This window comes from Phacochoerus africanus, chromosome 9 (genome assembly GCF_016906955.1).
Source record: "Phacochoerus africanus isolate WHEZ1 chromosome 9, ROS_Pafr_v1, whole genome shotgun sequence".
NCBI classification, from domain to species: domain Eukaryota; kingdom Metazoa; phylum Chordata; class Mammalia; order Artiodactyla; family Suidae; genus Phacochoerus; species Phacochoerus africanus.
In genome coordinates, this window is record NC_062552.1 from 115,332,879 (window position 1) to 115,359,000 (window position 26,122).

Here is a 26,122-nt window from a genome sequence, read left to right on the forward strand (position 1 = left end):
GTGGTGTAGGTTGCAGACACGGCTCGGATCCTGCATTGCTGTGGCTCTGGCGTAGGCTGGTGGCCACACCTCCGATTAGACCCCTAGCCTGGGAACCTCCATATGCCGCAGGAGCAGCCCAAGAAATAGCAAAAAAAAAAAAAAAAAGTGAGGATATACTGATGGAAAACACACTTAGCTTTTGTATGTCTGAAAATATCTTTCTTGCTCTCACTTCTGGAAAACAGTTTTGCTGGGTATATAAGTCTAAATTGACAGTTGTTTCTCTGGGCATTTTGCAGATATTCTTCCATTCTCCTATGGCATTCACAGTTGCCATTGAAAAGACATTTGTTAATCTACAAATGTTCCTCTACAAATAAGTCTTTTCTCTCTGGCTAGTCTCAGTTTCTGGTGTTTATCAGTTTCTCTGATGTATCTATGTAAGAATTTCTTTGTTTGGGATTTGCTGTTTGCTAAATCTGCAAATACATATGTTTAACCTAGAAAATTCTCAGCTATGATCTCTTTGGATAGTACCTCTCCCAGCTCTATTAGCTTCTTCTGGAATTCTGGTTAGACTAATTTATATCCTGATAAGACCAGCTATGTAGTTGGCAGGTTCAGTGCAAAATGAAAATGTGGGGTGCCTTACTCAGAACTATTTGGAATTTCAGAACAGTGAAAGCAGAGCACTAAACCAAACATGGGGCTCTTCTGAGTGCAAGGATCTCTGCACCTGCACAGGTGGTACACCCAAGAGGCCCTGACTTTAGAACAGCAAGAAGAGCAATAGCAAAAATTCAGAAGACAAGGGACATATAAAGCTGAGAATCAAGATCATAAAATCACCTAAAATCTCACCACCCAGGAACAGCCACTATTATCATTTTGGCACATAGGTCAGAGATTTTTTTTAGTGTATTTACATGTAGTACTTATTCACATAATTTTTATATTATGGAAATGCCATGTTTTAATTCCCTTCTACAATATTTTTAAAAATTATATTATGGAGAACTTTAAAAAATGTTAGCAAATTCAAATCATTTCAATCCTACTGTAAAGATAACAGAACATAGAGACCCATGTTCTTTTAACCAAATTCATATTGTTAAGTTTCTGAAGAGTCTTGAGGTTTTCATTATTTAAAATGATAAGCATGAACCATCAATAAAGTTGAATGAGGACCGAATGAATCAATCAGTATAAAGCTCTTCACAAAGTACTTGGCAAGTAATGAGCTCTCCATAAGTGCTAGTGGTTTTTAAAAATACTATGTCCTGTGTAAAAACAACTAATTTACATTCCCAACAGCAGGGTAACAGAGAATGGTTTTTCTAAATCCTTGCCAATTCTTTTAATTTTGTCTTCAGTATTTCCTCTATGAATAGTTTGTTCATTTTCTTTGATAGTTCTCCTATTGTATTCCTTATGCTGTTTAAATTTTAACTGATTTCTGTATGGGGGATATCAATCCTTTGTCATAGAGGCATTAAGTACTTTTCTCCCTAAAAAAAAAAAAAAAAAAATTAACTTAAGACTTACCTCCAGTTCCTAGGACCTTCAGGAGCTCAAAATTTTCAATCCCCACTTTCTCTGCATGTCCTGTTAAATTAGCTACAAAAGAAAGAGAAAAAATAAATAATTAAGGCAATTAGCAACAAGAGGGAGCCCACAGGGGCTTCTGGGTTACCAGCAATATTTTGTTCTTGACTTGGGCAGTTAAACCAGGGTTCACTTTACAAGTAGTTGTTAAACCATACAGATACATTTTATGCAATTTTCTGTATGTTATATATTCAAATAAAACATTTTTTAGAATTTAGTGACACACAATTTGTATCAAAGTTTAATATAAAAATAAAGTGCTAATAGACCATCTACTGACCAAATAATCTGAAAATGAACACAAATTCTAATATGTAGATAGATAAACAGGGGAGAGAAAACTGGATAGATTTAGAAGATGTATTCATTTATTCAGCAAACATTTACTGAGTGTCTATAAATGCCAGGCCCAGGTTCTGGGCTGGGTTCCAGTCCATTTCTGCCACTAAGCACTTCAACATGATGCAACCTGCATTAGTCACCTGACCACCCTGCCTCTCAGTCCTCTTTATTTCTGAAGTGAAAATGCTGACTTCAATGAATTCTAAGATCTCTGCCAGCTCTAAAATTCTAGGACTATGTTTAAAAATATAAACTCTTCAAAAACATATTCTGTAATAAATAAACAAAATTAGGATATCCATTGTATTGCTCCTATTCTATGAGATGTTAACAGGTGTTCTGTTGGGGGGGAGCAGGGTGCTCTGGCTGAATAAACTTGGAAATAGTTAACTCTAACATAGTTACACAAGTTTCTGTACTGCTGAACCTCATAGATCCTGTACTCTGAATATATGCATGTGGATCTTTGAGATGAATACAGTGATATTGGAGTCCCTGTCGTGGCTCAGTGGTTAATGAATCTGACTAGGAAACATGAGGTTGCGGGTTCGATCCCTGCCCTTGCTCAGTGGGTTAAGGATCCGGCGTTGCTGTGAGCTGTGGTGTAGGTTGTAGACACAGCTCAGATCCTGCGTTGCTGTGGCTCTGGCGTAGGCCGGTGGCTACAGCTCTGATTCAACCCCTAGCCTGGGAACCTCCATATGCTGCGGGAGTGGCCCCAAAAATGGCAAACACACACACACACACACACACACACACAAAATAAATAAATAATTTTTAAAAATACAGTGATATCTGTCAAATTTATTTTACCACAAGTTACTTTTTATGGTAATTTCTATTCAAACCACATGAACCAGCATGCTGAGATTGAAAGATGTGATTAAGAAAGGCTTGGTCCAAATCCCAGTCATACTGCTTAAAATCTATGTAATCTTGAAGAAATTATTTAACTTCTCTGTGTTTCAAGTCCCTCTGGTATTAAATAGTAATAATAAACATGTCTGCCCTCAAAGTGTATTAGTATCTGAATTTACTCTGAAATGCATTTTTTAAAAAGATGGATGGATGGATGAATACAAGTATGGATAGATGTATGATAAAGCAAATACAAAAAAAAAATGCCAATTGCAGAGTCTAGATAATGAGTATGAGGATGTCTAAATACAATTCTTTCTAATTCTCTGTATATTTGAAAATGTCTACAATAAAATAATTGATAATAAAATAATACCTACCTTGTGAGGAGGATTAAATGAGTGTAATTTTTACAGTTGCTGTGTATCATTAAGCACTATTATAAATGTTTATAAATAAATTAATGCTTGTGGGAGCAAAACTTAAAAAAAAAAAGTCAGACCCAATGAAGAACTTCTAGGATTTAAAAGTTTCAGGGAGATAGGTAATTTCAATGTCTTTCTAAGGTTTAACCAAATGCACGACTTAAAAAAAAAAATTTTTAACTGTGGTCAAAAACACATCACACACAGAAGTTATCACCTTAACCACTTTTAAGCATATGACATAATGGTGTTAACTATAGGTGTCTCGTTTGCAACAGACCTCTAGAATTTTTTCACCTTGCATGACAAACTCCAGTGAACACCTCTTTTCCCTCTCTTCCAAGCTCCGGAGAACCACCATGCTACTTTCTCTTCCTAAGAGCTTGATTACTAACGCATAAGTTCACAGTGGGAACAAATCAGTGTACACGGCCCATGCCTCAGGTTCACACTGGTTTCTAGATAAACCTAAAACAAATACCAAAAACATAGGTAGTATCTTAAACACACAGTGGCATACCCTCTTGTGGTGTATCAAGCAGATCATGGCAAGAGCCAAACTCACAGGAAACCACTGCTTTTGAAATAATGATTTGGCGGTTTTCTAACTAAAGGTTAAATTCTGTTAATTTTCTGTGCAAACGTTTTTGAAGTTTAAGACATTATTAAGGGTCATACATTAAAAATTATGACTCCTGAGTATGGCCATTAGGAGTCACCTTTTATTTACTGTAAGATGCATAAAGGCCCAGTTCTCCAAAAGCATTGTCTGTATATGATCTTTCTCCCATATCAGTATTTGCAGCTGGACTAGGAAGATAAAGAACTATCTTTTGATATACAGCCCTTCAGCCTTTCTTCACTCACCACAGAATTACCTTCATAGGAAATTAAAAGAGGCCACAGATTAATCATACTTAGTTCTACAAAGTGTACCGTATCCAGGAAGCCGTGGTAATTCACCAAGATCGTTTAGATAATCTGTGAAAGCCGGTTCTGCTCATAATCTACTACCTCTATTGTTGGTTTTCTGCCAGAAATTAATACTTTGCCTGAAAAGGGAGCTCAAGGCTTCCCCAACCTCCAGTCCTGGGAGGGAAAGGATTGATGCCTTCTGTCCTTGGGGGAGGAGTGTCGTGGTGGTAAAAGTTTTCCAGTGAAGAGATCAGCTCTGTTTTCTTCCAGGTGTGTTCTCTCCGGATTCTCCTCTCTTGCTTAGCTGCTGGGAGTTTATTTACTCTTTGTGTTGCTTTTCTATCAAGACTGTTCCGAGGTGGCTGGTGAGGCAAGGTGGGGCTGGGGAGAGGGTCTTCCCTCCCTCATTCCTCAAGCCCCGAGGTCCTAGGCAAGCCCAAGAAGGCTGGCCTTGAAAAGAGCTTAGCCCTGGGCTTACAAAACACGTTTTCCATCTCGTTTCTCTGAGAATTGACAATTCCTGGTTTTTCTTTCACAAAGAATGAAGAGAGACCAGTGAACAAACTTATTAGAGGGTACAATCTGCTAAGGTCAAAGGGATCAGTACATTTTAAGCAGCTCCATGTACCCTGTGCAGCGCACCCAGGTCAAGGATTCACTTTGGGGTAAAGGACCAAAGAGCAAGCTTGTCAAAATATACTCCTCTATTTATTCTGTCCTGTCTTCACCTCAGTCGGGGGCCCAAGCAAATGTAAATGCAATAGGATTGAATACAAAGATCTTAATCCTGACAACAGCTCTCTAACCTTTTATCTGGGATTGTCAGACAACATTCCTTTGATCCATGTGTTTCTACTCTGAAGATATGAGAAATAATACTTTTTTTTTTTTCTTTTTAACGGCCATGCCCTCATGGTAAATGGAAGTTCCCAGGCTAGGGGCTGAATCAGAGCTGCAGCTACTGGCCTACATCACAGTCAGGGCAACACCAGATCTGAGTCACATCTGTAATCTATGCAGCAGCTTACAGCCATGTGAGATCCTTAACCCACTGAGCGAGGCCAGGGATCGAACCTGCATCCTGTGGAGACAATGTCGGGTCCTTAACCTGCTGAGCCACAACCAGAATTCCAGTAACATTTGGGAGGGGAGCACACCTGTGTCTTATGGAAGTTCCCAGGCTAGGGGTCAAATTAGAGCCACAACTGCCAGCCTACACCACCGCCACAGCAACGCCAGGCAGATCTGCGCAGTATCTGTGACCTACACCACAGCTCACAGCAACGCTGGATTCTTAACCCACTGAGCAAGGCCATGGATCGAACCTGCATCCTCATGGATCCTAGTTGGGTTTGTTTCTGCTGAGCCACAGTGGGAACTCCCCAGTAACCTTTTATTTAGTAAAATTCATTACAATTTCACTGGTGATGAAACAAAAATAATATTATTCACCATTTAACCTTTATTTTTATTTTATTTTTTTATCCTTTTGCTTTTTAAGTGCTTAGAAGCAAACAGTTTATGGGTCAATTTTTTGCTCAAAGGGAAAATTAACTTAGGACATTTGAGCTCCAAAATTCTACAGTTAACATGCTAAGTTTTATTAGAGGTATAATTTACATACAATAAGATTCATTCAAATAAATAGTTTGATAATTTTGGTAATTGTGTCCAGTCATTAAATTTCTACTACAATCAAAATATAAAACAGTGCTGGGAGTCCCCATCGTGGCTCAGTGGTAATGAACCTGACTAGTATCCATGAGGTTGCGGGTTTGATCCCTGGCCTCACTCAGTGGGTTAAGGATCCAGCATTGCTGTGAGCTGTGGTGTAGGTTGCAGACGTGGCTCAGACCCGGCATTGCTGTGGCTGTGGTGTAGGCTGGCAGCTGCAGCTCTGACTCAACCCCTAGCCAGGGAACTTCCACATGCTGCCCGTGCGGGCCTAAAAAGAAAAAGAAAAAAAAATAAAATAAAATAGTGCCATCGTTCTGAAAAGTTTCAGGAAGTTTTTTTGAAGCCAATCACTTCCCTGGCTCAAGCAACCAATAATGTAATTCCAATCATTATAGTTTTAAGTCTTCTAGAATTTCATACATAGTTTCTTTGCATACAACTTCTTCCACTTAGCCCAGTTTTTGAGTTTCATCCAAGTTCTTGTGGGTGTAGTTTGGGGATATGACATAGTATTTTTGTGGACGTATGTTTTCATTTCTCTGATGTAAATAAATACCTAGAGGTGAGACTTCTACATATACGGTATGTGCATGTTGACCTTTGTCAGATACTACCACACTCTCGTATTAACGTAGAGGTGCTATTCTGCATTCCCACCAATAACATATGGTGCCCAGTTGCTCCACAAGCTCTTGAGAACATGGCCTAACCTCTGACTCTGACATCAAGTCCAACGTGTAGGAGCCAAGCGGTACTCCACCCATTGGCTTCCTACAATTCCACTCAATTCTAACACTACCTACCTGGAGAGAATATCAGATCCCCCAGATGGACTTTGTCCTACAGGACGGCCCCACCACAACCACCCAGTTAATCATAGATCCCGACTGTCACCTGTATATCTGACCGCCAGCTATAAATGGGTGATTCTAACAACCCCCTCCTTGGGTTGATTAATTTGCTAGAGTGGGTCACAGAACTCAGAGAAACATTTTACTTACTAGATTACTGGTTTATGATAAAAGGACATAACGTAGGAACAGGAGAATGGAAGAGATCTATACATAGGCCAAGGTATGGGCAAAGGGCGCAGAGCCCTCTCCGGGTGCACTACGCTCTCTGAATCTCCACCTGTTCTCAACCGGGAAGCTCTCTAAACCGTGCCCTTTAAGATTTTTATGGAGGCTTCATTACATAGGCATGACTGATTAAACTGTTGGCTATTGGCGACTGAACGCAATTTCTTGCCACTCTCCCCTCCTTGGAGGGCTGTGGGGGTGGGACTGAAAGTTCCTACCCTCTAATCTTATGCATGACTCCACTGGCAACTGCACTGATACAGCAAAAGACAACTTTAAGGCTCTTATCTCTTAGGCAATTCCTATGGTTTTAGGAGCTTGGTGTCAGAAACTATGACAAAGACCGAATATATAAATTTCTTACTACAAATCACAATAATCACACATGATAATATTAGCCTTTAAATTTTGGCCATTTCTGTGGATGTGAATTGGTATCTAATTGTATTTGCTTGTAGATTTTATTTTCAGAGCAGATTTTAGGTTCATAACAAAACTGAGCACAAGATAAAGATTTCCCATGTACCCTCTATCTCCACTCACACGCAGTAGCTTCCCAAATTATCAACATCCCCTGAGGTGGTATATTTGTTACAATGGATGAACCCACAATGACACATCATTATAACTCAAAGTACAGTTTACATTAGGGTTCACTCTTAAACATTCTATGGATTTGGACAAATTTATCCATGATCATAGTATTTAGTATCATCCAGAGTAGTTTCACTGTCCTATAAATCCTTAATGCAAATTTTTGTGTGGACATAAATCTTCAGCTCCTTTGGGTAAATATCAAGGAACACAACTGCTGGGCCATATTTTAAGAGTATGTTTAGTTTTATTAGAAATAACCGGGAGTTCCCGTCGTGGCGCAGTGGTTAACGAATCCGACTAGGAACCATGAGGTTGCAGGTTCGGTTCCTGCACTTGCGCAGTGGGTTAATGATCCGGCGTTGCAGTGAGCTGTGGTGTAAGTTGCAGACGCGGCTCGGATCCCACGTTGCTGAGGCTCTGGCATAGGCCAGAGGCTACAGCTCCGATCTGACCCCCAGCCTGGGAACCTCCATATGCCGCGGGAGCGGCCCAAGAAATAGCAAAAAGACAAAAAAAAATTTAAAAAAAAAAAGAAATTACCAAACCATCTTCCAAAGTGGCTGTATCAACTGCTTTTACACCAATAATACATGAAAGTTCTAAACCCTCACTAACATTTGGTTTTACCAGTGTTCTGGATTTTGGCCATTCTAATAGTTGTGTACTAGTATCTCGTTGTTTTAAGTGTCATTTCCCAGATGATGTATGATATGGAGTATTTTTTCATATACTTATTTGCCATCTGTGTATTTATTTTCATTGGCAAAGTGTCTTTCAAAGATACTAGTTCATTTATTTTTTATTTTTTATTTTTTTTTATAATTTTTTTCTTTTTTTTTTTTAATCAAGTTGTTTAGTTTCTTATTGATGAGTTTTAAGAGTTCTTTGCATATTTTGGATAAGTCATTTGTCAGATCTGTCTTCTGTAATTATTTCCTCCCAGTACGTGACTTGTCTTCTCATACTCTTGACACTGTCGTTTGCAGAGCGGAAGTTTTGAATGTTAATAATTTTGCTAAGTCCAGCTTACTAATTCTTTCTTTCATGGATCTTGCCTTTGGTGTTATATCAAAAAAGTCATCACCATGTCCAAGGTCATCTAAGCTTTCTCTGTTTTCTTCTAGGATTTTTATGGTCTTATATTTTTCATTTAGGTCTGTAATACACTTTGAGTTAATTTTTATAAAGAATATAAGGTCTGTGTCTAGATTCATTTTTTTACATGTGGATGTCCCGTTGTTCCAGCATCATTTGTTGAAAAGAGTATCTTTGTTCCACTATGTTGTCTTTGTTCATTTGCCAAAGATCACTTGACTACATTTATGTAGGTCTGGGCTCCCTAGCCTGTTCCATTGATCTGTCTATTCTGTCCTCATTGACACACTGTCTTGATTACCATAGTTTCATAATAAGTTTTAAATTTGGAGTGTCAGTCTCCTGCCTGTTCTCCTTTAATATTGTGTTGTCTATTTGGGGTCTTTTGCCTACTCATGCAAACTTTAGAATCAGTTGGATTTTGACTGAGATTGCACTGAATTTGCAGACCAAGTCTGTAGACCAAGTTGGGAAGAACTGATATCTCAACAATATTGAGTCTGTCCATGAAGATGGAATATCTCTCTCCATTTATTTAGTTCTTTTATCTTTAAACATAGTTTCATAATTTTCTTCATATAGATCTTGCACATATTTTATTAGATTTATACCTAAATATTTCATTTTGGGGTTGTGTACGCAAATGTAAATGGTATTGTATTTTTAATTTCAAATTTCACTTGTTTATTGCTGGTATTTAGGGGAGTGACTGACTTTTGTATATTAATCTTGTATCCTAAAGCTGTAATAAAGCTGTAATCGTTTATTAGCTTCAGAAGGGTTTTTTGGTTGTTGCTATTGTTGACTTTTTTCAAATTTTCAACATTCTCAACATGACTTAATTTGCATTTTTTGATGACATGTTGAACATCTTTTCATGGGTTGATCATTCATGTATCTTTTTTATGAATTGTCTGCTCAAATCTTTCGTCCATTTTTTACAACATTGTTTGTGTCTGAACTGTTGAGTTGTAAGAGTTGGCTCTGGTTATAGCTGTGGCTCAGGTTTGATCCCTGGCCCAGGAACTTCTGCATGCTATAGGCATGAAAAAAAAATTCTCATACAGATATCTAGTTGTTTCAGTACCATTTAACACAACCAAAAAACCTCTATCTTTTCACTGCTGATTTATGTGGGCTTGTTTGTCAAAAATCAACTAACCACATATAAGTGTGGGTTTACTTCCAGACTGTCTATGCTTTTCTTTTTTTTCTAATAGCCACACTTGCGGCATATGGAAGTTCCTGGGCCAGGGATTCAATCCAAGCCACAGCTGCAGCTGACTCCACTGGATCCTTTAACCCACTGCACTGGGCTGGGGCTCGAACCCATGCTTCCACTGTAAAGCTAAGCTGCAGTCGGATTCTTAACCCAGTGAGCCACAGCAGGAAATCCCAGACTGTCTATTCTGTTCCAATGACCTATGTCTAGCATTATGTCAGTAGCTCATAAGCTTGGTTACGCCTTGGTTATCATAAGCCTTGAAATCAGTTAGTATAAATCCTCTAAATTTGATCTTCTTTTTCAAGATTGTTTTGTGTTTTCTTATGAATTTGAGAATTAGGTTTTCAATTTCCATCTCCAAAAGTCTGCTAGGATTTTGACTAGAGTATTTAATCCATAAACATTTATTTTAATCTAAATTTCTAGATTAATAATTTAATCTGTTAATAATTTAATATAATTATTAATATGGTTGGGTTTGGATCTACCATTTCATTATTCATTTTTACTCATCATTTCTGTTGTTTGGCCCCATGTCATACTTTTCTGACTTAAAAAAATTATTTGAATGCTTTTAAAATTTTCATTTCAGGAGTTCCCGTTGTGGCGCAGTGGTTAACGAATCCGACTAGGAACCATGAGGTTGCGGGTTCGGTCCCTGCCCTTGCTCAGTGGGTTGAGGATCTGGCATTGCCGTGAGCTGTGGTATAGGTCCCAGATGCGGCTCGGATCTGGCATTGCTGTGGCTCTGGCATAGGCTGGTGTCTACAGCTCCGATTCGACCCCTAGCCTGGGAACCTCCATATGCCACAGGAGCGGCCCAAGAAATAGCAACAACAACAACAACAACAAAAAGACAAAAGACAAAAAAAAAATTTTTTTTTTCATTTCAATTTTTACACTCACTTTTTAGCTCTACTTCTATACATTATTTGTATAGTTGTTGCTCTAAGAAGTACAATATATATCTCCAACTATTCATAGTTCTCTTACAGTTAAAAATGTGCCATTTCACATAAAATATAGAAATCTTGCAATTATTCTTACTGGGGTAGTACTACACATTACATGGGATTAATAACATCTTCTATATGTTTTACAAACCTCACAATGTTATGAGTTTTGCTTATTGATACAATTTACAAAGACATAAAGAAGAAAGGGAAGGAGAAACTTTTTCATTTATCCAGATACTTGTCATTTCTGATGATCTTTCTCTTCCAAGAATCCACAATACCATCTGGTATCACCTTTTCCTCAGCCCTTGACATTTCTCATAGTGCAGGTGAGGAATTCTGCATTTCCTTTTATCTGAAAAAGTCATTATTTCACCCTTATTTAAATTTTTATTGAGATATAATTAACATACCATACATTCCTCTTTTTAAAGTGTGTAACTCAGTAGTTTTTAGGATGTTCGCAAGGTTGTGCCAACATCACCACTGACTAATTCTAGAATCATCTTCATTCTTGAAGGATATTTTCCTTTAATATAGAACTCTGGGTTGCAGGCTTTTTTCCCCCTTTTCTTCCAGAATTTTAAAGATGTTCTCTCATTCTCTTCGTTTGTGAGGCAAAGTCAGTCATCATATGAATGACTGCTCCTCTGTCTGAAATGTGTTATCTTTCTCTTACTAATTTCAACATTGCTCTTTAACCTTGGCTTTCACCGGTTTTGCCACAATGTGCCTTGACATGGGCTTTGAGTTCATTCAGCCTGGCATTCACTGAGTAGATCATGTCTGTAAATTTCTGTTTTTCATTAAATTGGGAGAATTTCTGCCTTTATTTTGCAAGTATCTATTCTATCCCATTCTCTCTTTTGTCATCTTCTTAGACTCCAATTGCACACGTGGGACTGTTTCATACTACCTAAGAGGTCCCTCAGACTCTATTCGTTTTTTTTCCAATATGTTTTCTCTCTGTTCTTCACATTAGTTAATTTCCATAGTTCCATCTTCAAGTTCACTTACTTTTTCCTTCTGACACCTTATTCAACTGTTAAATCCATCCAGTGAATTTTTTATTTCAAATATTGTATTTTTCATTTCTAGAACTTTCATGTGTTTTTTTTTTTTTCATTGCTTCTATTTATCTGGTAAGAGTTCTTGCTTTTTCATTCACTGGGAGCATGTTGTTTTATTTCATCAAGGAGACTGTAAGAGCTACTTTAACCCTCTTGTCTGCTATTGCCAATATCTCACTCATTTCAGGCTAGGATTCAGTTGTTTTTATTTCCTCCTGGAATATGTTCCATTTTCTTGATTCTTCATATGTAGGGTAATTTTGGATTGTATCCTAACATTTAACCCTTAAATTTGAATTTGTGAAAACTCTAGATTGTTATTTTTTCTTCAACAAGAGATGTTTCTTTTGTTTTAGCACGTAAATATCTTGGCTTGGCCTGGGTTGACTTGAACTACAAACTCTGTTAGAAGACAGCTCTAGGCCAGTTCAGATTTTTTTGTTTTTAGCTGAGTTGTTTTAAGTTTGTTGCATTCCCGCATTGTAAAGAGATCAGTCAGAGAGGTATGTACAAATCTGTAACAAAATTTGAGGACTCTCCCTTCTCTGAGGCTCTTCTCCTTCTGGGATTCCCCCACTATCTTCAGTGGCCAGGGTTCTCTGACCTTAATTTTCTGGTTTCCTTGGTAAGAGAGGCCATTGCTTTTTCACCAGAGTCCAAAGAGCCTGGTACTACACTTAGCCCAAACTTAAAATCAGTGAAAAGGCAAAATTTTCCTCCTCCCCTCCTCCAACTGTGGACTCCCCATAAGCATCTATCTGCTTCTGTTCACTCTCAAGTGCCTTAAATATTACATTTTGGATTAAATCGTTTTTATAGTTATTTTCTACAAAGTAATTCTCCGGGGGCGGGGCGGGGGGGGGTCTTATTCTGCCATTACAAGAAGCTGAAGTCTTCCTAGCGTCAATGTTATAATAATGATTTCAACTTTTCCTTTCAACTACTGCCCTAGGAAGTTGACTCCAAAGAGTACAATAAAAATTTAAAGGTGATATGATATAGGCCCATCTCAGGGATCCTGAATTTACTATCCACATGATTCTTTCTTTCACATTACATCCGTTAGACAAAGTAAGTGGTCTCGCATATAGAAGCACATCTATAGGAAGCTCTATCATATTTAAGCACAGGGGAGTATTTGCTAACTAGAAAACTTTCTTCCTTTGTGTTAATGACAAAACACATAAAGCAAATGGTAAATATGATGTTATGTGGAATCCAAACAATGACAAACATATTTTCAATCATGTGAGTCTAGGAGTCTAAATGGTTCCCATTTTTCTGTTATTATCTATTGTAATCAGATATCTTTGAGCAAGAAAGTCTAAAAATAAGCTACATTTCTCTTAATTAAATTGTTAACCTAGGAGCAAGAGCTCAGACTTCCGAGCAACAATCCTAACATTTTTACTAGAAAAAGCTTTAAAATATTTACACATTTTATTTCATTCTAGAGGTGCAATAAACATCAGCCGCTTACAGAAATCTGTATTTGCATGCCTTAGTAAAGTCTGAAATAATACGTTCATCAGATAATTTGGAGCTACCTGCATGCCTGAAACCAGGCTTTATCAGAAATAGTTGGATAACTATTCAACTGGAGAATTACCTCGTAGAAAACAATTACTTGTGAGAGAGAGAACCATCCACTGTTTTTCCTCAAATATGAAAGCAGATTGTCCTATATTGTGGTTATAGGAGCTCCTTTTCCTACATGCTTCTGCACAACCCTGTATAGCCTCCCCTGAAGATAAAAAGAAGTTCCTAACCTAATAATTCAAGAGTCCAAAATTCTGACTGGGGACAGTCAGTAGGAAGTGGAGTCACTGTCTTATTAAGCACAACCTCCACAGAAGGTCTGCTTTTTTGCCTCAAACTTCTGGCCTGCCCCGATCCCCTCAAAGCAAAGGGCCATTCTCTCTTGCACCCTTCCCTTCACTATATGTAGTAGTTAGCTAAGTGGTTGTGGAGGTTCTCTTGGGACCTGGTGGTCACTCACTAGTTTGTTCTCCCCTCTAAACCTTCTGACTCACACACCTCAACATGCTGATCCCAAGAGTATGATCAGATGGGGTTGGAAGTGAAGCAGGAGTTCTCACCCAGGCCTCGAGCCTAAACGGCACACGTCACCGTGGCTTTGAAGAAGAGTTCTACACTTGCAGAGCTTTTATCCATGTGCTACTAAGTCCCACCGGTTCCCATTCCTTGCAGCTGGTTCCCTCATGACTGAGGGGTTAGAGTAAGTTCACTGGTTGGGGTTTGGGCACTTCTGGATTTCTGGCTATAGCAGCTTAATGGCACCAAAACCTAATCCTCAGTCCCTAAATCCTAACTAAAAGAACGAATTCCTCCCCACCCACAGAAACAATGCTCGTGAAAACTCTTCATAAATATATAAAAATAACAAGGGATATCAACAAAATTTAAAACCGCAGACTAGAGCCAGCTGGTTCAGAGTAATGGCCACGTGAGGTATTTATATTTGGCATCTATTTTTATGCCCACCTCATATGCGTTATTAAATATCAGTAAACTTAGACTAAACAATAAACATTTTTTAACTTTTCAAGGACTACATTAGGCCCAACTTTATTATTAATCAACTTAGACAGTCTCCTCTCATCAAAAGCATTTAAAGATCCCTTACGTTACTATGATACTAAGTTTAATCATTTAGAAAGGATATGTGTGGACAGCTTTAATGCTTTCACAAAGCAATTTTAACCAATTTTTTTCTTATTGAAATAGTAACAATATTTTCATTGAAAATCCTGTCCTTCTTGATTAGTGTTATTACCCTTCAACATACACTCCCTGGTTAGGAAAACTCTTCTGGGTGTTTTGTTTTGTTTTGTTTGTTTGTCTTTTTAGAGCCACACCCATGGCATATGGAGGTTCACAGGCTAGGGGTCCAATCGGAGCTGTAGACACCAGCCTATGCCAGAGCCACAGCAATGCCAGATCCGAGCCGCATCTGGGACCTATACCACAGCTCACGGCAATGCCAGATCCTCAACCCACTGAGCAAGGCCAGGGACCGAACCCGCAACCTCATGGTTCCTAGTCGGATTCGTTAACCACTGAGCCACGATGGGAACTCCGGAAAACACTTTTAAGACTGAATTTAACTAAGTTCTGCTTTACAAGAAGTCAATGAATTTTTTTAAATGTTTGCCAAAACTCAAATTTCAATGTTTAAATGACACCCTTCAGAGAACAGTTTAACAATAACTCTTAAAGGAAAAATCTTATACTATACAATGACTATAAAATGCTTGGTTCTTTACATTACAGCTGGACTCCTTCCACTCCTCTTGTAATATTAAAGTGGGAAAATATGACTGATGTAACTTAAAATAATAAACTGAGATTAAAAAGATAATTGTCTTTATTTTCCAAAACTTAAATAGCTTTTTTGCTTGTTTTTTGAATTACAAATTAATCCAGGAATTCCCATTGTGGCTCAGCAGATTACAAACCCAACTAGCATCCATGAAGATGCAGGTTCAATCCCTAGCCTCACTGAGTGGGTTAAGGATCTGGCTTTGCCTTGAGCTGCAGTGTAGGTTGCAGATGCAGCTTGGATAGCTTGGATCCTGCATTGCTGTGGCTGCGGTGTAGGCCAGCAGCTACAGCTCTGATTCAAACCCTAGCCTAGAAACTTCCATATGATGCAGGTGTGGCCCTAAAAAAGCAGAAAGAAAGAAAGAAAGAAAGAAGGAAGGAAGGAAGGAAGGAGGAAGGAAGGAAAGAAGAATATAGGGTCACAGTTTAAAAGCTAAGCAATAGAAACAGGCCTAAAGACGACCACACAAATCTCCCACACTCCCAATGCTCAAAGATAACTACCGTTAATCCTTGGCATATTTTTCCAGGACTTTAGCCAAAAACATATGATTGAAAAAACGGCTTCTTAACCCAACTTTCTAGGCAATCTATTACCACACACAATTTGTAATGCACATTATCTATAATCTTTTTGTTTAGGTTGTGAGATATTTAACTTGGAACTTCCCACTCTTACGAAGGAAAACAATCGGTACCAACACGTTTTTTATTCTGTTGCCATAGTTTCTGCTAAGCTGCACAAATGTAATTGCACAGAGCATGTGCTGAAATCATTTGATTAGATCCAATGATTCACTTATGCTAACGTGAAGAAAAGGCTTAATTTAAAAGCACTTTTACAATTAAAGTAAAAGAAACAGAATAATGCTGCCGAAGCCATTTCAAGTAGGTTTCTTGGTACATGACTAAAGCACTCATATACCAGATTTTATTCAACGAATGAATTACTTATTAAATTTGCACTAAGCTTGAAAATGGAATTTAACTGAAAAGATCATGGGGTCTGTGGACATTACGGGGAAAATCACTATCACGTGAAGCTAGTTAGACATCCGCGTTGAGGATGGCGGTCCTCATTCACTCCTTCACAAAACACTTACCAAGGGCCTCCTAACACCTGAACTAAGTGTTAGGTCTTTAGCTAACAAGCACAGGATTTGAATGGGCAAAGATAATAGAATGGCTGGGAAATTCTGGACTAGAAAAAGAGCTGGAGCAAAAGCATAAGTAAGAATAAATATTTTCTTAGCAGAGAATGAGAGGACTATTCTACTGAAGCTGTAACAAACATGTGGGGAAAACACACACACAAAAAATACATACATATATACATATACATATACATATGACATGAAATAGGTACACGAGCTGATTCCAAACCCGGAATGCCAGACTCATTAGTTTTAATTGAATCCATAAGCAATAATGGCTCTTGACCAGGTGAGAGTAAGGTTTTAGGAAAATTACTCTGGCAGTAATTTGCTGTGTAGATAGAAGCAAAGAAAAACAAATACAAAAAAGGGAGTGAGGTTATTGCAATAAACTCGATGTACACTAATGAGGATCTGGCTGAGCAGAAACTAGGAGGAAGAGGAAATCATGAACCTAAGAATGACTGAAATACTCGGTTCAAGAAACATTTCGCTAAACATTCGACTTGGATGCTGAGGCTACAAAAGCGAAAAGAACAGGGGTCCCCACTTCCAAAGATAAACTAACTGAACTTCTGTTCCATTTTCCCCCATTGGCCCCACATCTAAAGTACAAGAAATGAAAGTCTGGTGAATGGTGGTATTACTGACAGAATTTTGTTGAAAGGGGAAGTTGAAAGGGAAAGTTGAAAGGGGAAGTTTTGGGGTTTCAACATTGATTTTGAAGCCATGGCATGACAGCCCTAAAGGGCTAAAGGGCTGTCATGTGGGCCGTTCTAGACAAGGAACTAGGGTTCTGCAGAGACAGCATGCTGATAAGGCTCAGGGCATGCTACCCAAACCACAGCATCCTTGTGGATTGACTATTTTAAGCTGAAGGAATTGGAGAAATGGCACATGTAAGAAGGACTTTTTGGAGTTCCTGTTGTGGCTCTGTGGTAATGAACCCGACTAGTATCCATGAGAATGCAGGTTCGGTCCCTGGTCCTGTTCAGTGGGTTAAAAACTGGGCATTGCCGTGAGCTGCAGTACGGGATCTAGCGTTGCTGTGGCTGTGGTGTCGGCTGGCAGTTGAAGCTGCGATTTGACCGCTAGCCGGGGAATTTCCACACGCCACAGGTGCAGCCCTAAAAAAAATAAATAAATAAAGGACTTTCTGATCTTCCCCTGAAGCATGTCACAAAACCCTCATGTGCATGGGGTCCTCCCTACATCCAGAGGAAAGAAGCATCCTTATCTTCGAGCAGAGGAATCTGAACAAATAGGACTTGCTAAGTTTCCCCCAGTTTACTACCCATACCCTTTTCCTATGATGCTCTATTCTCCACAAACCTAATATTAAAAAAGCTCAGGTTTAACTGTGTCTTCAGGTCTTTATTTCCTTATGAAGGCTCCCATTTAACATAAAACTTACAAGAAATGAATGGATATACTTTTCTCTTGTCAATCTATCTTTTGTTACAGGGATCCACATTGAGAACTTAGAAGGGTAGAGAAAAAAAAAATAACTTCTCCTCCCCTACGATGCATATAGTTATTAGAAGAGGGACAATGGCTAACGCTTTAAGAAGAAAGCCTTCAGGAGACCACAAAAAGAAGAGCAAGTCTTAATGATGAGCAAGAGTTCGGAAGCAAAAAGAAAGAGTCGGAGAAATGGCTGGAAAAAACTAACAGTGTATAGAATCCAGGGAAAGACAGAACGTCAATAAAAAGTTGATCATCCCTGAAGTCTCACTGTGGTACGACAGGAAATATACACATGTGGTCTTAGTCCTAAAAGCTTCTTAATCTCCAGATCAGAATCTTTTGTAAGCTAATGAGACGACTGGGGGCTGGAGGCCCCGAGAGAGGAGCTTCAGGACGGGGGATGGTTGCTGGAAATCAAGGAAGGATTTGCAGCCCCTTCCTCTCTCTCTCTTTCCTCCTACCTCTGGGGAGGGAAGAAAAGGGGCTGGAGGTTGAGCTATCACCCCCGGGGCATTGTTTAATGTACCATGCCTATTAGAGAAACCTCCCCCGCAAACGCCTAAACAGCAGGGTTTGGACATGGGGTCCCGGGCTGGCGCACACCCAGGGATGGGGCTACTCCCTGAGAGGTGAAGACAGCGCCACATTGCCCACCGCCTCCCCCTCCCCCAAACACCCTGCCCTCTGAATCTCTTCCATTTGGCTGTTCCTGAATTGTTGTTGTATGAATAAACAAAACTCGAGCCTCAAACCTACACAGGGAGGTCAGGGTGCAAAGGTGGGGATGGAAAAAAGAAAATAATACCCTTAAAAGGCAATGGGTATGGATAACGTTGCTCAAGAGATGGGGGTGAAAGGGAAAGGAATTGAAGAAATGGCAAAGACTCAGAGGAAACTTTTTTCCAACTTAGAAGGCAGATGAGTGAGGAGGCCCACGGACCAAGGGACTATTGGAAAGGCTGGGAAGGATGGTTTCTTAGGGAGCAGATCCTTCAGAAAGTGGAATCTTGGACAGAAAGGGTTGGAGAGAACTAAAGGACAGAGGATAAGGATATGTTACGTCATGAAGGATGGGAAAAAAGATTATAGCCTTTCTAATGCCTGCAAATGGTCTCAGAAGAGAGCGCCAGAGAGAGGCGGTGCACTGCAAGAGTAAAATGCCTCAGAAACCGGCTTGGCGAAAACATGCAACGGAGGATAAAGTACAACAGAGGATGAAATGAGGTCGAGGAAAAATCACTGCAAGCACGATAGAAGGATCTGAATTATCCTAATCAAAAGAACTAAAACATTTAAAGAATGGACAGCAAAAAGACAGACTGGAAAAAAATGAAAACTGAAAAACAGAATGCCAGGGAGTTCCCGTTGTGGCTCTGTGGGTTACGAACCTGACTAGTATCCACGAGGATGCAGGTTCAATCCCTGGCCTCGATCAGTGGGCTAAAGATCCGGCGTTGCCGTGAGCTATGGTGTAGGTCACAGATGCAGCTTGGATCCTGACTCTGGCATAGGCTGGCAGCCGCAGCTCCGATTTGACCCCTAGCCTGGGAACTTCCATATGCTGCCAGTATGGCCCTAAAAAGTTAAAAAAAAAACAATGCCAAACTAGGCAGTGTGTTTCTAGCACTTTCCTGGGGAGAACTAATCAATAGCTTCAAACACCAGGTTTCCCGGGAAGGAACACCCCTATCCTGGAAATGGCTGCATGGTGCCCCAGAGCCTTTCTGTCCTTAGCTATTAGAATATATCTCTAGCCCTCCCCTTTCTTTTCTAATTCCACGTTCACCAAGTAACTCACTTTTCACTTGATACCTTTACCCAAAAAGAAAAATGCACTGATTAGGCAAACACAAATGTTACATGTACTTGTTCACTGGTACTGGATTGCCGGCTTTTAGTTAGTAAAGTGCCACTAGGGTTTATATATTAGCTTTTGTGATTATAACTAGTTATATGCATGAAATCAGAGAAAACAGATAGCATAGTAATCCAACACTGAATCCTATTTGCCACCAACAAGGAACACTTAATTAAGACAAATGGGAGTTCCTGTCGTGACACAACGGAAACGAATCTGACTAGGAAGCACAAGGTTGCAGGTTTGATCCCTGGCCTTGCTCAGTGGGTTAAGGATCCAGTGTTGCCGTGAGCTGTGGTGTAGGTGACAGACACAGCTCGGATCCCAAGTTGCTGTGGCTGGGGTGTAGGCTCCGAGTGGACTCCTAGCCTGGAAACTTCCACATGCCACAGGTGTGGCCCTAAAAAGGAAAAAAAAGAGAGAGAGAGAGAGAAATGTATACCAGACACTGCAGTAGTACACTGTGACCCTGTCAATGGTTTTCTGACTTTTTTCCTTTTCAGAAGAAAAGGGGAACAATCATAAAAAGCAACATTGTGAGATTTGGTTGTGAATGCAGTAGGAAGCAGAGAAACTTACAGCTTGTTGCAGCTGAAACTAAGGAAATTAAACCATAATTTATCATAAACCTATGGTCTAGAGGACATCATCAACTCCTAAAACTTAAAAACTGTCCACACAAAACCTTGCCAATTTTCAGCTACTTAACCAGTTTTTTTTTCTCTTTGAGACATTAACCCATCAATTAAAAAAAAAAAAAAAAAAAAAGAGGGAAACCAAGCCTAACAGGTTAATTAAAAAGTTCCTGTTTTGGGTAAAGAAAGGAGTTTCAGTCCTGGCTCAAATTCCCTATTCCTCAATGATCAGTTTCACCTTCCCCTTTCCAGCAACTTCAATGGTAACGAATGAACATTAACCTCTAATTTCCTAGAACCAGGGTGAATAAATAAGGTCACATCGAGACAGTGTAGACATCTTCCTCTTTTAAAAACTTTTACTATGATCCCTAACAGAGAAAGTCTCAGGGCTGGGAGCAATCGCAACCCCACCCTCCTAACACCAGCCCCTCTCATTCAGCATTCATTCCCAGTCTTTTCCTGCTGGGGATGTCTCCCAGCCATTAGCTGGGGAATCTACATCTAGACGCTGGACTCACATCCTCAGAGCCAAGGCCCCCCAAGTCCAAAGCCTCCCCTCCCCCAAGATTTCCATCAGGTCCCCGGATACAGACAACCTCAGTGCCCTCTGAGGCATTCAGGATCACCTCAGCTCTCTGCTGCCCCAATCCAAACCAGACCTGGGTCCTTCTCTGAGTTCTATGAAAGACAAAGACAAAACCCAAACACAGGCAAAAACCATTCCTGCATTCCTTAGCATTAGGGACTTCAGTGAAGACTTGCGGAGAATGGTGGAGGAGCAGCAAGCAAGGCCACAATGAAAAGGAAGCATCAGAGCAGGAACACCTCCCCATCTTCCATCTCAGGGGACGTCTTTATCTCAGCCCCTCCCGGGCCTCACATCTCTCTCCGTCCTCATTAGGAACAAAACCAACAAATTGGTCCCCTTGTTTCCTGGCAAGCAGCTTCCTCCACTTGGGGCGTCTCAGTCCCAGTGAACATTCCTACCCACGTCCCTAAGAGAGCCTGATAACAAGGCGATGCCTCCAGGCAGTCCCTTCCATACAAGGAATTCTGGTGCCCACTGCTGTGATAATACATTTTTTCTTCTCCGTACTTATTTCAGGGTTTTACGGAGTCATCATACTCTACATAGACACATGTCTACTAATTGAAGGAACATTCTGAATACTTACTTGTATCCAGTTGTGCAAAGCCCTGGTATGAGCGGACACAGTCTCATGGCAAGCAGCACAGGATCCAGAGGAGGCGCTCAGGCAGGTGAGGCAGCCCAGGGTGCGAGCACCAGTAGAGCTGTACCATGGGGTAGGAAGGCAGCAGAAGAGCACGCGAGGGGATCTCCCTCATTTGAAGATTTGGGGAAGTCAGGTACTCATGGGCAGAATATAAAGGCTGACCAAGAAGACAGAGAGCACAGTGTATCTGGGCCCCTGCAACAGCGCAGACAGGCACATGGAGGCCAAGGAAGGTAAAAGAAGGCCCCAAAAGACACAAGGCAGGAACCAATTCACGGAAGACTCTGATTTTAAAAAGCATGTACTGGAGTTCCCTGGTGGCTCAGTGAGTTAAGGGTCTGGTGTTGTCACGGCTGTGGCTCTAGTTACTGCTGTGGTGTGGGTTTGAACCCTGGCCTGGGAACATTCCTATGCCACTGGCACAACCAAAAATATAATAATAAAAAATAAAAAAGCATGTATTTTGTTCTAAAGGCAGTGGGGGAGCCCATGAAAGAAGAAGATTCAGTTCCGTCCCTTAGAAAGACCACCAGCAGCAGTGTGCAAGATAAATCAGAGGGGAATTCGCACAGAAGGCAGCAAACCTAAAGCACAGGTTGATGCAACAGTCAAGGCCAGAAACAATCAAGGCTACACCAAGGCACTGAAACTAGGGAAAGAGAGGAAAAAGTAGATGTCTTGGTATGTTATTTACAAATACTACTAAGCACAAAATGAAAACACTGAAATTACTAATACAGCTATCATGCAATCTTTAAAATTCAAATTGAGGGATCCCCACTGTGGCTCAGTAGAAACAAACCTGACTAGTATCCACGGGGATGCAGGTTCAATCCCTGGCCTCACTCAGTGGGTTAAGGATCCGGTGGTGTAGGTTGCAGATGCAGCTCGGATCTAGTGTTGCTGTGGCTGTGGTGTAGGCCTGAGACTGCAGCTCAAATTCAACCCCTAGCCTGGGAACTTCCACATGCTGCAGGTACAGCCATTAAAAAAAAAATTCAAATTGATAATCCTTAGGTGACTGTAAGATCATAAAGCACTCGGTGTATAAAACGAGTTAAGAACAATTTTCAAAATGTTGCACATGAACTGCATTCATTTGTCAAATCTCAGAACTATATGCCAAGAAAAGTGAATTTTATGATATATAAATTATGCCTTAATGGAAAAAAACTACAGCCACAAAGGCCCCAATCATGAAAATATTTTTAAAACTTGAATATTATAAAAAGGAAAGTTTTAGATTCAAAAGAATTTTCTTAATGTTTATTTGGTTATTGTTTTGCACATGTATCTATTTACTTATCAAAGTTAATACTTATTTTTTAGGAAAGTCATATATTTCTAAATAGCAATATAAACTTCTAAGATATTTTTCAAAATGCACATATTTTTGATACATCTCACACTACATCACCTAAGCAACTTGTTCTTAAATTTAATAAAAATAGATTATTTGTCTATGAATGTATTATTTTTAAATGTTACAGGTTTTTTGGTCCTTGCTGGAAGAACACATAATTTAAGAGCACATTGCTACTTAATATGCAGCTATGTGAGTGTGTGTATGTACAGGTTTGTGGAACATAAATTTCATGAATAAAAAATAAGTATGTGAAATGTCTGTGGAATTTCCAAATGAAGATGGCCAATGGATAATAAAGAATTTTTTACTGTAGTCAAATTATTTTAAAATTCACAATCATTTAAAAAGATATAGCTTTTTTTTTTTTTTTTTTTACTTTGGATGCATCTGCGGCAGGCATTAAGTTCCCAGGCCAGGGATCAAACCCACACCACAGCTGCAACCTCAGCCACAGCTGTGACACGACTGTATCCTTAACCTGCTGTACCACAGGGAGCTCCTAAAAGATACAGTTTTAGAAGAATAGTGAGTGAGTTCCCGTTGCAGCTCAGCAGTAATGAACCCAACTAGTATCCATGAGGATGCGGGTTTGATCACAGGCCTCACTCGTGGGTTAGGGATCCAGCGTTGCCATGAGCTGTGGTGTAGGTCACAGATGTGGCTTGGATCCCAAGTTGCTGTGGCTGAGGTGCAGGCTGGCACCTACAGCTCGGATTCAACCCCTAGACTAGGAACTTCCATACTTCCACATGCCTCAGGTGTGGCCCTAAAAAGCCAAAAAAAAAAAAAAAAAGGATCAATACAAAAACTTCTTTTCTTGGCCATGTCATATGACTGAACTTAATATATACAAAAATGTGAAGTAAAAGATAATTTAGAGAACAATATAGCACATCAAAAGGATCTCATGGAAGTTTTTTTAAGACTTGTTTTCAAAACCAAGTTCCTTAGTGTCAGCTTATTCATCATTAACTATCTAACAAAGACAATCATGCTTTAACCTAAATCTATATTAGACAAACAAAACCTTGTTATTTACACTCAGTGGGGCTTTCCTTATTCTTTCTCTCTTTCTCTCTTTTTAATGGCCACACCCATAGCATGTGGAAGTTCCCTGGCCTGGAACTGAATCTAAGGCACAGCTGGGATCAATGCCAGAGCCTTTAACCCCACTGCATAGGGCTGGGAATCGAACCTGCACCTCCCCAGCAACCTGAGCCACTGGAGTCGGATTTGTAACCCACTGTGCCACAGTAGGAACTCCTGGCTTTCCTTACTCTTAAGTTACAGACTACCTAATTTACAATACAGAGACATGATTTCATATTTTGGCAAGCAAAAATTAGATATTTTATAAATAATAAGAGTTCCCTTCGTGGCTCAGTGGTTCACAAATCTGACTAGGAACCATGAGGCTGCAGGTTTGATCCCTGGCCTCGTTCAATGGGTGAAGGATCTGGTGTTGCCATGAGCTGTGGTGTAGGTCACAGATGTGGCCCCGGTCCCGCGTTGCTGTGGCTCTGGCGTAGGCCGGCAGCTGCAGCTCTGATTAGACCCCTAGCCTGGGAACCTCCCTATGCCACAGAAGCGGCCCTAGAAAAGGCAGAAATAAATAAATAAATAAATAAAACCATTATAGCAAGGTATATATTCCAGCTTCCAAAGTGCTACCAAAATTATTTTGATATTTGTTGATATATTTTAAATTATATCCTCCATGCAAGATATCATATAGTTTTTAATAGTCACAGTAATATTCCCAAGGATCAGATTCAGAATATACAGCAGAATATATACAGCAGATGTCAGAATATACAGCAGCGCTTTGTTGCTAAGTCATAACCTCATTTTTCCACTGCAATTCTATTGCCACCTCTACATTTAATTCCATTGTGAGAAAGTGCTTCAGCAACACCCTTTCCTTTTTCTATTTTCCAGACTACATGCTGCTAAGTGCCAATTTGGTTTCTATTAGCACTTAAATGTAGCAGCCTTGAATCAAATATCCGTTTGCAGCAATTTGTGCTTAGAGCACAAATTTTCAAAGGGCAATTGCCAACTCATTTTTCAAGAATAATCCAAATTTTTTTAAATGTTAATTTTAACTCAGCGAGCTATCTAATTGATTGCCATAAACGCGGCAGACCAAAGCAGCTACCTACATTCATCTTGTCTTGCCCATCCTTCCTCTCTTAGTTCAGTTTTAGCTGTGTTTTCTCCAACAGCCATGCTCTGACCCCAGGTCTGTGCTTTAGGAGAAAGAGGGACTTAGAGGCACTAGAGCCCTATAGCAGTGTGCCTGCCCGGGTTCTCTCCTCGTCTTATTGCAAAGGTGAAGTGTGTAACCCATTCCACTGAAGCCACACTGAGCAATGAAACCTTCCCACTTTATGACAAGGGTGTGAACACAACCACGTTGCCATCCAAAAAGTTACGGGTTGTTTGTGCCTCTTAACATCCTGCCACGTTTGTTTTCTTATTCATACACGCACGCGCGCGCACACACACACACATGTATTACGTATTTTCTCTGATCTACTGCAGAGCAGTCTGCAAACATCAAGCATATTTACACCTGAGTATTTCACTGTGCTGTTCCTTAACATTCTCTTAGGTAACCTCAGTAGCGTAATCAAATTCAGAATAATTCAATATTGGTAAAATAATCTGTGGCCCCTATTCTGATTAGTCATTTGACAAATGGTTAATTTTACAGGTCAACTTGGCTGGACCACAGGGTATCCAGATATTTGGTCAAAGACTATTCCGGGTATTTCTATGAGGATGTTGTGGGATAAGATGAATCGCTGTACTTTTTTTTCTTTTTGGCCACATCCACAGCATGTGAAGTTCCTGGGCCAGGGATTGAACCTGAGCCACAGCAGTGACAATGCCAGATCCTTAACCTGCTGAGCCATCAGGGAACTTCTGAATCAGTGTACTCTGAGTAAAGTGGTTTGCCCTCTGTCAAGTCAGGTGTGCCAGCAACACGCCATCATCAAATGGAAATGACATACGTGAGATGGGGCTGAGTAGGACCTGAAGGCACAAGTAGGTTACATGAAGAAGTGGACCCGATGCCCACGGTCCCCACTCCTGCCACACTCTCCCAGCCTGCGTATACCACCTCATAAGGAGTCCCTGGAAATCAAAAGAAAAAAACCAGGCCTGTTTACAGAAAGTTCTCTGCACCATAGGCAGGCACCACCTGAAGGTGGACAGTTACGGCA

The 26,122-nt window shown here is 40.1% G+C and overlaps 1 protein-coding gene across 2 annotated transcripts in view; it reads right to left on the reverse strand.

Annotated features, from left to right (window-relative positions):
- The window catches only part of RPS6KA5 (ribosomal protein S6 kinase A5), a 187,952-nt gene that overhangs the window by 124,543 nt on the left and 37,287 nt on the right, over positions 1–26,122 (reverse strand). For both annotated transcript variants that reach the window (XM_047795605.1, XM_047795603.1), the window contains exon 2: positions 1,528–1,599. In XM_047795605.1, coding sequence (XP_047651561.1) covers positions 1,528–1,599 — 72 coding nt within the window. The remainder of the gene's footprint in view (positions 1–1,527; positions 1,600–26,122) is intronic.